General features: G+C 55.0%; 1 protein-coding gene across 4 annotated transcripts; it reads left to right on the plus strand.

Annotated features, from left to right (window-relative positions):
- Positions 1 to 5,629: 5,629 nt before the first annotated feature.
- Positions 5,630 to 9,263, plus strand: CD79B (CD79b molecule). Of its 4 annotated transcripts, none has more exons than XM_050764930.1 (6): positions 5,637 to 5,808; positions 6,617 to 6,667; positions 7,601 to 7,915; positions 8,103 to 8,221; positions 8,526 to 8,567; positions 8,677 to 9,263. In XM_050764930.1, the coding sequence occupies exons 1-6, from the start codon at positions 5,742 to 5,744 to the stop codon at positions 8,773 to 8,775; spliced, it is 693 nt and encodes a 230-aa protein (XP_050620887.1). In that variant the 5' UTR covers positions 5,637 to 5,741; the 3' UTR covers positions 8,776 to 9,263. The 4 variants fall into 4 exon arrangements, with proteins under 4 accessions (XP_050620889.1, XP_050620888.1, XP_050620887.1 ...); XM_050764929.1 differs by having other exon boundaries at positions 5,638 to 5,808; positions 6,614 to 6,667; XM_050764932.1 differs by lacking the exon at positions 7,601 to 7,915 and having other exon boundaries at positions 5,630 to 5,808.
- The last annotated feature ends 2,310 nt before the right edge of the window (positions 9,264 to 11,573 follow it).

Below are 11,573 nucleotides of genomic sequence, written 5' to 3' on the forward strand. Positions count from 1 at the left end.
CCAAAAGACCAGATAGGATCAGGGGTCAAGACCCAGCTCCCACAACAGGCAGCACCACACTCCCTCTCTTCCGGGTGATCCACATTGGGACTCTGTGTCCCCAGCTCCTCCTCTCTGGAGGCCCCGTCACTTCTTTGTCCCTTTGAGAGGCCTCAAGGTGCCTGTGGGGCACACAGCACAGCCTCTCCCTCTCCCCAGAGGCACTGACCCCAGGACTGACTTCTGACCCCAGATAGCCCAGGGTCACATGGACCTGTGACTAAGAATATTCTTATGCAGCACGTTTAGCCCACAGCCCCCAGAGAGTGAAATATAATCTGGTATGTAATTTTCTTTTTCTTTCTTTCTTTTTTTTGAGATAGGGTCTCACTCTGTCACCCAAACTGGAGTGCAGTGGTACAATCATGGCTCACTGCAGCTTTGAACTCCAGGGCTCAAGCAATCCTCCCACCTCAGCCTCCTGACTGAGCCTGGGACTACAGGCACATGCCACCACATCTGGATGTTTTTTTACAGACATGGGGTCTTGCTATGTTGCCCAGGCTTGTCTCAACCTCCTAGCCTCAAGTGATCCTCCTGCCTCGGTCTCCCAAGGTGCTGGGATTACAGGCATGAGCCACTGCACCCAGCCTGTAATTTTATTTTCTGTAACAACTTCTGACTCCCAGGGCTGTATTCTTCCAGATAAGTAAGCACTTAATTCTTTTCAGGATTTCTGTACCCTCTCTTCCTGGGTCCTGAGGTAATATAGCACTGGTGTCGGGGATGAGGAGGGGCCCTCAGGCTGCCCGACTGTGTCCTTCCATTGTCTCTACGGCACTTTCCACCTTGCAGCTCTCTGTGCATGCAGTGGGGAGGGGAGGTGTCGAGAGTCTCTACGGGGTTGTCTAAGTGCCCTCAGGGTGCTGTCTTCCCTCCCTGGAGTGGGAGCTTCTTCTCACTTGTTTTTTTAAATTTTTTTATGTCAATAGTTTTGGGGGAACAGGTAGTTTTTTTGGTTATCTGGATAATTAGTGGTGATTTCTGAGATTTTAGTGCACCTGTCACCTGAGCAGTGTACACTATACCCAATATGTAGTCTTTTATCTCACACCCCTCCCTCAGTGTTCCCCACTGAGTTCCCAAAGTCCATTATATCATTCTTGTGCCTTTGCATCCTCATAGCTTAGCTCCCACTTACAAGTGAGAACATACAATATCTGGTTTTCCATTCCTGAGTTACTTTACTTAGAATAATGGCCTACGGCTCCATCCAGGTTGTTGCAAAAAGATGTTATTTCGCTCCTTTTTATGGCTAAGTCATATTCCATAAAGACGTGTATATATACCACATTTTCTTTACCCACTCACAAGCTGATGGGCACTCAGGTTGGTTCCGCATCTTCGCAATTGTGAATTGTGCACTAAAAGCATGCGTGTGCGTGTATCTTTTAGAAAATCAAAATCGTGTCAAGTATCTTCTCCAACCACAGTGGAATAAAACTAGAAATCCACTCAAAATTATGCAAATATATGGAAATTCATCTGTTCTTGAATGATTTGGGGGTTACCAATGAAATCAAGACGGAAATTTAAAAATTCTTCGAAATGACTGATAATAATGACACAACTTCTCAAAACCTCTGTGATATGGCAAAAGCGGTGGTAAGAGGAAAGTTCATAGCATTAAATGCCTACATCAAAAACTCTGAAAGGGCACAAATAGACAACATAAGGTCATGCCTCAAGGTACCAGAGAAACAAGAACAAATTAAACCCAAACCCAGCAGAAGAGAAGAAATGACAAAAATCAGAGCAGAACCAAATTGAAACAAACAACACAAAAGATCAATTAAAACAAAAAGTTGGGTCGGGCGCAGTGGCTCATGCCTGTAATCCCAGCACTTTTGAGAGGCCAAGGCGGGCAGATCATGAGGTCAGGAGTTCAAGACCATCCTGGCCAACATGGTGAAATCCTGTCTCTACTAAAAATACAAAAATTAGCTGGGTGCAGTGGCGCACGCCTGTAGTCCCAGCTACTTGGGAGGCTGAGGCAGAAGAATTACTTGAACCCGGGAAGCGGAGGTTGCAGTGAGCTGAGATCATGCCACTGCACTCCAGTCTGGGCAACAGAGCAAGACTCCGTCTCAAAAAAAAAAAAAAGCTGGTTCTTTGGAAAGATAAAATTGATAGACCATTAGCAAGATTAACCAAGAAAAGAGAGAAGATCCAAATAAGCTCTATTAGAAATGAAACTGGAGATATTCTTTTCACTTTAAGTTCTTCCAGACCTCACCTGGAGCCCTCTCTGGCATCAGGGACAGGAAGATTTGCAGAGCGCAGGGTGCTCAAGCCCACACATCCCTTGAGCCTTGAATGGTGGAAGAAAAAAGGCCTCATGTTGGGTGAGAAACAGAGACAACATGGGACAACAGTGCACAGCTACCCGCCTTGCCAGGCATCCATGCCACTCCTCGCCCTCCTCAGGGCATGCTGTCAGCCACATTCACCGAGTACCTCAGATGCAGGATGGCCTTCAATGTGCACAGTTGCCCTTCGAAGAATGCACTGTTGGGGCCGGGTGCAGTGGCTCACGCTTATAATCCCAGCACTTTGAGAGGCTGAGGCAGGTGGATTGCTTGAGCTCAGGAGTTCGAGACCAGCCTGGGCAACATGATAAAACCTGTCTGTACAAAAAATACAAAGATTAGCCAGGTGTGGTGGCATGATCTGTAGTCCCAGCTACTCGGGAGGCTGAGGTGGGTGGATCACTTGAGCCCAGGAGGCGGAGGATGCCATGAATGGAGATTGCACCACTGCACTCCGGCCTGGGCGACAGAGCAAGATCTTGTCTCAGAAAAACCCCAGAAAACAACAGCAAAAAAAAAGCACTATTGGGCTTATTTCTATTTTACGAAAATGAGGAACCTTGGCTACTGAGAGGTTAAGAATGGGTGTTGCCTCATGGGTGCTGTTGGCATGTGGGGCAGGGACCTCTGCTTTGCCAGCCAATGCCCCTCCCACCCCTGGGCACCCACCGGTCATTGAGACCAGCACGATTGTCCTGAGGCATGTGCAGATGCTCCCTCCGTGGGGGCAGGCAGAGCCACTCCTAGTTGAGAACCACTGGTAACCTGAGGAGGTTTCCTGACTGCCACACTGCTGGATCAGGACTCAAACCCACGTCCTTCTTAGCAGGTCTCTTCCCAGTCACAGCAGCCCAGCAGACCCAGGACACCTGGGTTGGAGAAGGAGGCAGGGGTCTGAGCTCTTCTTTCTCTGAGGTTCTTCCCCCTCCCAGCATCCTAGGGTGGCTGGGGATCGCTGCCTTCTTGCTTCCCCACCCCCTGAGCCCCTTGTCCCTTCCCCTGACCCCGGCCCCCATTCCTTATTTTGATGTTGCCTTCCTGGAAAGGGAGGTGTCATCAGATGTCAGAATGTGAAGCCCGGGGCAGCCGAGGGCAGAGGCGGGGGTAGGCTTGCGAGGCCTCCTGTTCTGGGAAGAAAAGGGTATCATGAGCCCAAGATGGGGCTCAGGACTGTTGTCACCAGTGAGGGAACAGCACGGCTCAAAATGTGACAAATAACCTTGCAGGCGGTGGGGCCCCCGCTGCCTCCGCCCCTCCTGAAAACAGATCCCTGCCCGGCATGAATGGGAATGAAGCCCAAAGGCCACATCTGCATCCCTGTCCACGGGATGCGTGTGCGTCTTCCCTCCCTGGAGCTGGAGCTGCTTCTCACTTGTTTTTTAAAATTTTTTATTTCAATTGTTTTTGGGGTACAGGTAGTTTTTTTGGTTACCTGGATAAGTTATTTAGTGGTGATTTCTGAGATTTTAGTGCACCTGTCACCTGAGGATGGATGCCAACTGCCCCCCACCAACCTCTGTGCCCCCTACAGTCCCCTGGGCCCTAGGACCAGTTCCTGAGTAGGCCCCACACCACAGGACCCAGGCAACACACTTGTGTGAGCATACACATACACACCCCACAAACACATGTGCCCCAAGCCTTTCCCAGTTATACCCCTGACTTTGGGGAGACACTAGCCCCAAAGTTAACGAAGGACTCTGTCATCTGTCATCAGGGGCTCGGAAGTGTATTTCCTAAACCAAGAGACTCCCAGATTTTGCCTCACTCCCCCCAGTCAGTCTCTCTCCAACCACCCTCACTGGCATGGGGACCCATGGTCCCCAAGCTGACCTCAGGTGATGTTTATATTTCTGAGCTGTTTGTTCCATGAAGTGAACATCTGACACCTTTTCAGAGAAATGTTTTTTCATTTGGAACATCTGGAAACAAGCAAGAACATCTGGGACTGCCCGGAACGGGCTGTTCCTCGGATGAAACCTTAACCCTCCTGCCCCTGATTTCCGTGGCTCAGGTCCTGGCCTGCACCCCTCGAGAGTGGCCCCCACCTTGTCAGGTCCGAGGCCTAGGCCAAGATCTAAAGAGGGACCACCCAGACCCTCTGCCTTCCAACCACGGCATGGGAGGTGGGTCTGCTTCTCCCTAAATCCAGACTTGCCCCAGCACAAACTGCAAAATGGAGGGTCATGAGGAGAGTGAGATGTGGACAGAGGGCACCAACAATTTAGCATCTCTTCCTCTCCTGGGGGTCGAGGATGAGAGACAAAAAAGAAGCTGCCAGGAAACATGAAAATCAAAGAGGGCTCAGCTGCAGGGCTGAGGTCTGCAAGCATGCTGTGTCCAGTTGTGCAGGTTGTGCCCTGCACAAGGGCATCTCTGAAGGGGCTGCATTGGACCCAGGGGCAGGGACCCAAAGGTGAGCTTCTATCAGTTCCTGAGCACTGTGGCTCCATCCACACCCTGCAGACAGGCAGGATACAGCTGGAGGACCCGAGGGCTCCCCAACACCAGTTCCCGTTCCCTGCCCAAGACCCCCTGGACCTGTGACAATAATTCAATGAACTCAGAATCCCACAGTTAAGAACTCCCTGAAGAAGCCCCCAATGGCTGCTTGGTGGATTTTCGCAAAGCTGTCTCCACCTACATCCACCCTCTTTGGCAGCCCCTACAGACTCTTTTGCAGCATGAGGAAGGGAGGCCTCTTGCCAAGGCCTGGACTGAATCTTCTCCCAGTGGCTGCCACAGTTGGCCTGCTCTTGCTCCAGAACCTCTGTGGCTCCCATCCTCCACAGGGTCAACTTCCAACATGGCTGCCTGCACTCCAGCCAAGAGGCTCTGCTCTGGGCCCCTCCAGGTGCCTGACCTGGGTCTGTGGCTGCCCTGTCCTTCCTCAGTGCTCATCTTTCCGCTGGGTGAGGGATAGATCAGGGCAGAGGAGCTAAGCTCAGGTTCATTCATAGGACAGGTGCCTATTTCGCTCAGGGCCCGGGAATAAAGACTTGCCGGGCTCAGCCCTTCGGGGAGCTGGCAGACAGCAGAGGGGAGGCTGGCTGGCCCAGAGAATGACCACCGGTGGGGCAAGCACAGACAGAGGGGAGCACAGGCTGCCCCCAGAAGACTGAGAGGCCCCCAGAGGCATCCGCAGAGAACCCCAGCTGTGCTGTCCAAGCTGGGCGACCGCCAAACCTTAGCGGCCCAGCTGACAAGAGCCCGCCCTCCCCCAGGGTCCCCGGAGAGTTGGTGCCTCCCCCGGGTCCCAATTTGCATGGCAGGAAGGGGCCTGGTGAGGAAGAGGTGGGGAGGGGACAGGCTACAGCCGGTGCAGTTACACGTTTTCCTCCAAGGAGCCTCGGACGTTGTCACGGGTTTGAGGTCGGGGACGGAGCGGTGACCATGGCCGGGCTGGCGTTGTCTCCTGTGTCCAGCCACTGGCTGGTGGCGTTGCTGCTGCTGCTCTCAGGTACAACACCCAGGACGAGGCCTGTGGGGTTTGGTCTCGTCTCCAGCTGTCTGGGCCCTGCGGTTCAGCCTCCTGCTTGCTCCACCCTCCTCCTCTGTCTCTCTCCTTTCACCGCCTATCTCCCTCTCATGGCCCTGGAGCCTGGGTCTGTGGGTGTCAGCCGCACGTGGTGATGGGCTCAGGAGTCTGTGGCCCCAGTCCCTCTCCTGCCTGGAGGGCATCAGGCTGAGCTGGGCATGAGGAGCAAACCAGAGTTAGCAGCCAGGACGGTGGAAGCACTAGGCTCAGGAGGAAGAGAGGGTGGGGGCACTGCCTGGGGATCTGGAGGGGAGAGGCTGTCCCAACCCAACCCTGGAAGATGCGAGATCCAAATGTGGTCCCCTTCTCTGGGAGATGAAAGTGCCTCCAGGCTGTGACTTTCTTCCTGTCTCTCTTTAAAAAAAAAAAAAAATAGAGACAGGGTGTCCCTATGTTGCCCAGGCTGGTCTCAAACTCCTAGCCTCAAGTGATCCTCCTGTCTTGGCCTCTCAAAATGCTGAGATTTCCCTGTCCTTCCTGTCTCATTCAGATGCCTGCTCAAAGCCACCCTGAGGGTCAAAGGCAGAAAGGGGGCTGGGGGTGGGGCTTCCAGTACCCCCACCCCATGCCTGTCTCCCAAGTCCACGGGGCAGGAAGGACCGAGGGGTCTTGAAGCTGCTGTCATGGAAGGAGGAAGTAGCTCCGGGAACATAGAGGGCGCGCAGGGGTGGGGCAGCCCAGGCCAGAGGAGGCCCTGACCTGGCCCCGCCCACTTCCTCCCACCCAGCAGCTGAGCCAGTGCCAGCAGCCAAATCAGAGGACCTGTACCCGAATCCCAAAGGTCAGTAGCCTCACCTGCCGCTTCTGAGGGCAAGTTGTGTCTGACTATGTCCTGTGTCCAACTATGGTCCCTGTCCTGGAGGCAGCCCCGCTTCCCACCCTTGCCTGATCTCCCCATCCAGGATTCCCATCCCCAGGCCTCCTTAGGATCTCCTCTGAGCCCCACCCCCAGCCCACTGTCATCTTCATCAGACACATGCTCTCCAGCCTTGGCCACTGAAGGGCTGGGCTAAACTCTGGGTCACAACAGAGGAGCCTGCAGATTCCTCTAGGACTCAGGCCCGGGGCCTGTCTAGCTGGGGATCTGGCTGAGCCTCGGGTGAGCCCTCCAGGGCAGGGTCACTATGTGAGGGGCTCAGGGATTCCCAGGGAGTGCTCGCTAAGAGCAAGGCAGTCGAAGCTGGAAAGAGGGTTCTGGAACAAGAAGTGGTCCCAGTCCCTGCAGGAGGGAAGAGGAGGATGATGGAGGGAAGTCAGCCAGGGAGGGGGTTGACTGAGGAAGGTCTCAGTTGACAGGCTAGGAATTTGGCCTTTATCCCCAGAGGAATGGGGGAGACTGAGGATTTCAGGCCAGTGCAGGGCAGCACAGTGAAGGGAGGGGCCAGGCCTGTGGGCCTCCAGGTCCTGGGGGTGTGGCCTGGGTCAGGCTGTTGTAATGGGCATGGGAAGGAATGGCAAGGTCCCAGAGCTCTTCTAAAGGAAAATCGAAGGGAAGGTGGGGCAGTCGGGAAGGGCCGGAGTCTGAGAGCTTGGCCGCGGCTTCTCACGTGGCCCTGCTTCCTAACTCCAACCTCGGCCTCCTGCCTGTCCCACACCCTGAGAAGCAAAGACTAAGCCCAGGGAGTCTGTGCCAGCCAGGGCGGGGGCCTGCTGCTGGAGCTGGCAGTCAGGAAGATGCCAAGCGGAATGCTGAGCCTGGCCTTGGCACCCACAGGTAGTGCTTGTTCTCGGATCTGGCAGAGCCCACGTTTCATAGCCAGGAAACGGGGCTTCACGGTGAAAATGCACTGCTACGTGACCAACAGCACCTTCAGCATCGTGAGCTGGCTCCGGAAGCGGGAGACGGACAAGGAGCCCCAACAGGTGAACCTGGAGCAGGGCCACATGCATCAGACCCAAAACAGCTCTGTCACCACCCTCATCATCCAAGACATCCGGTTTGAGGACAACGGCATCTACTTCTGTCAGCAGGAGTGCAGCAAGACCTCGGAGGTCTACCGGGGCTGCGGCACGGAGCTGCGAGTCATGGGTGTGTGCCAGGTGGCTGGGACGCTCCTGTAGCTGTCCACCCCCACCCCAGCCTGGCCTGCCTCTTGTGGAGATGGCCATAGCCCTAGAGCACTCAGGAGAGCCGCTGGGACCTGAAGGAGCTGCCCTTGCAGGCCTAAAAGGTGGACTGTGGTCCAGGCTCACAACCCCACCCCTGGTCCCCGCAGGGTTCAGCACCTTGGCACAGCTGAAGCAGAGGAACACGCTGAAGGATGGCATCATCATGATCCAGACGCTGCTGATCATCCTCTTCATCATCGTGCCCATCTTCCTGCTGCTGGACAAGGTGATCGGGGGCGGGGGAAGCCTTGGGGGACCGCAGAGGAGGCCACTGCATAGGCCAGGCATAGGCAGGGTCTCCATCTCCCCAGCTCTCGTTGTGGCCATCTTGGCCCAGTCTGTCCCCAGAGCCGGCCCACTGGTTCACCTATTCAATCATTCCTTCCTTCCTTCATTCATTCAGCTGTTCTTGCAGAATGCACCTCACTCCTGACCCCTTACCCTTCTCCCTGGCCCTCCCCAGCCTGGCCCAGCAGGGGATAGGGCTGGGGGAAGCTAACACTCTGATCACCATCCCTCTCTGCCCCCAGGATGACAGCAAGGCCGGCATGGAGGAAGATCACACCTACGAGGTAAGGAGCAGGGCAGGCCCAGCAGCTCTGAGTCCTCGGGGTCAGTGGCCACTATCTGCTGGTGTGGTTGGGGTGTGGCCCTGGCCTGAGCTCCACTTAATGTCTCCAGGGCCTGGACATTGACCAGACGGCCACCTACGAGGACATAGTGACGCTGCGGACAGGGGAAGTGAAGTGGTCTGTGGGTGAGCACCCAGGTCAGGAGTGAGAGCCAGGACCTCCCCACGGCCTGGGTGCAGGCTCCCCAGCCTCAGTGACTGCTTCGGAGCTGCCTGGCTCATGGCCCAACCCCTTTCCTGGACCCCCAGCCGGCCTCTGAAGCTGGCCCACCAGAGCTGCCGCTCATCTCCAGCCCCTGGTCCCCAGCTCTTGCCAAAGGGCCTGGAGTAGAAGGACAACAGGGCAGCAACTTGGAGGGAGTTCTTTGGGGATGGATGGGACCCAGCCTTCTGGGGGTGCTGTGAGGGGATCCATCCCCACGCACGGGATTGGGGAGGCAGAGACTGGTCCAGAACCCGCAAATGGACTCGGAGGCAAGGGCCTCCCAGCAGAGCCTGGGAAGGGCCGTGGACCCAGCGGGGCCCCAGAAGAGCCACGGGAACATCATTCCTCTCCCGCAACCGCTCCCACCCCAGGGAGGCCCTGGCCTCCAGTGCCTTCCCCCGTGGAATAAACAGTGTGTCCTGAGAAACCACACACAGGCTCGCGGCGTCTTATGGGTCTGGGGTGGATAGGAACATTTATGTGGGTACTTCTGTTGTTTGAATGTGGCACCTGTGAGCCCTCGAGGGTGTGGGAAAGGTGACTGCCACCCCTTCTCTCTGAAGACCCAGTTGGAGCCTGTGGTCACATCCCCCCTTTCTTCCCCCTGGAACAGGGCTGCATGCCAGGCCCTAGCTGGACCCAGAGCAGCTGGCCAGTGACTGGGCCTGTCCTTCCCCTCAGCAGGGACGCCCTCATCCCACACTCCATTCAGCCAAAAAGCAACAATTGAGTCCCGCTCTGCCTCCACCTACAGGAAGCCCTCCCAAAGCACCCGGGTCTCCATCCAAGCCCTGTTCAGACCAGCCTAGCAGCAGCGACTTAGCTACTGCCTTGTACTACTCACACTGGCCTTGGTTCTCCAGTCAAACTGGAAGCTCCCTGAGGGTAGAGGTTTCCCTGCCTCTACAATAACCCCACCCCCACCTCCCAGGAAGCCTAGGAAAGCTTGATGCAAAGCCATCAAGAGTGAGATCCTGAAGAGTAGAGCTTTGTATAGTGGAGCTTTGGGGTTCTTTGCCAGGAGACCCCTTCAGACTTTCACAGCATCGGAGGTCTGCTATGGCCCCAGGGTCCTCAACAATGGTCCCTAGGGCCCTCCAGCCCACCAGCTGTGGGAGGTACTGGGAACAGCTCCCAGCTGGGAGGCCAAGTGCAATCAAAGTGTGAGTGTGCAAAGCCTCCCTCCCAAGTCAGGCTGTGCTCCACTTCCTGTTGACCCTGGAGGGAATCCTTCGAGGCCTCTCTGCTATTCCTGCTCTGAATTCCGGCAAGGGAGCCCCTATGCTGTGGCAGCTGCCAGTTTAACTGGGGAATCAAGACCCGCACATGGGAACTAGTGAGAAAAGTGCCTATTTTCACCAAATTCCCTCTGGAATTCCAGGTGGGGCAGGTGGGTAAGGCCCCCACACCTGCGGTTTCAGGTAAATCTCTCCACCACCCTGCACCAGGCTGGGCCAAGCCAGGCGGCCCCTGCGTTTTCCTAGTCTCTAGGCTGCTGGAGGGAACCGGGTTGTTTTGGCATCAGCCTCTACTGAGCCGGAGCCCTTCCTTTCCTGCTGCTTTGCATAGTGGCACTAATTCCGTCCTCCTACCTCCACCAGGGACCTAGGCAGCCGGGTAGATGGTGGGAGGAGGCTTCACTTCTCCCCCAAGCAGGGTCTCCACCTGCTTGAGGCTGCCCTGGGTGGAGGAGGCTTTGGCTTTACCTAAAGACTTTTTAACACCTTTGAACAACTCAGTTTCCCTTAGACTTTGAAGTTCTTGTTTTATGTATGTATGTATTTATTTATTTATTGCTGACTTACTTATTTATTTATTTGTAGACGGAGTCTCACTCTGTTGCCTAGGCTGGAGTGCAGTGGTGCCATCTCGGCTCACTGCAACCTCCGTCTCCTGAGTTCAAGCAATTCTCTTGTCTCAGCCTCCCAAGTAGCTGGGATTACAGGTGTACACCACCATGCTCGGCTAATTTTTATATTTTTAGTAGAGACGGGATTTCACCATGTTGGCCAGGCTGGTCTAAAACTCCTGACCTCAAGTGATCCATCCGCCTCGGCCGCCCAAAGTGCTGGGATTACAGGCGTGAGCCACCGCACCCGGTCTGAAGTTCTTGTTAACAGAGAATCATTTGAGCATAGATTGGCCCCTCCACCAGACACCCCCAAAGGGCTTGACTTCATGGGTTATAATGTAGGAGCCCTCCCTGGTCTGTTTTTCTGTTTTAAGGGCTTACACTCTGGGGGATATCATGTCTGTCTTGTGGACCCCCAGAACTGACATAGGCAATGGAAACATAGCTGGGTACTGATGGTGGAGACAAGAAACATTTCAGGTTGCTTTATCTGCTAAATGGGAATCCTAAAGCCCATCCGAGGGCAAGAATTTGGACCAGACGTTTTGTAAAAAATTATCACAATAAAATTGAGGGTTTACAGGCACAGTGGCTCATGCTTGTAATCCCAGCACTTGGGGGGCCGAGGCGGGTGGATCACCTGAAGTCAGGAGCTCACCTGAAGTCAGGAGTTCGAGACCAGCCTGGCCAACATGGTGAAACCCCGTCTCTACTAAAAGTACAAAAATTAGGCGGGCGTGGTGGTGGGCTTCTGTAATCCCAGCTATTTGGGAGGCTGAGGCAGGAGAATCACTCAAACTTGGGAGGCAGAGGTTGCAGTGAGCCGAGATTGTGCCATTGCACTCCAGCCTGGGTGACAAAAGCAAAACTCCATCTCAAGAAAAAAAAAA

The sequence above is a fragment of the Macaca thibetana genome, chromosome 16, assembly GCF_024542745.1.
Source record: "Macaca thibetana thibetana isolate TM-01 chromosome 16, ASM2454274v1, whole genome shotgun sequence".
NCBI classification, from domain to species: Eukaryota; Metazoa; Chordata; class Mammalia; order Primates; family Cercopithecidae; genus Macaca; species Macaca thibetana.

What these genes read in the sequence shown, in the direction of transcription:
- CD79B (XM_050764929.1), top strand. Translation starts at nt 5,742, where the DNA reads ATGGCCGGGCTGGCGTTGTCTCCTGTGTCCAGCCACTGGCTGGTGGCG. An exon ending in CACGGAGCTGCGAGTCATGG is followed by an intron (nt 7,916 to 8,102) that starts GTGTGTGCCAGG and finishes TGGTCCCCGCAG; the next exon opens with GGTTCAGCACCTTGGCACAG. An exon ending in TCTTCCTGCTGCTGGACAAG is followed by an intron (nt 8,222 to 8,525) that starts GTGATCGGGGGC and finishes CTCTGCCCCCAG; the next exon opens with GATGACAGCAAGGCCGGCAT.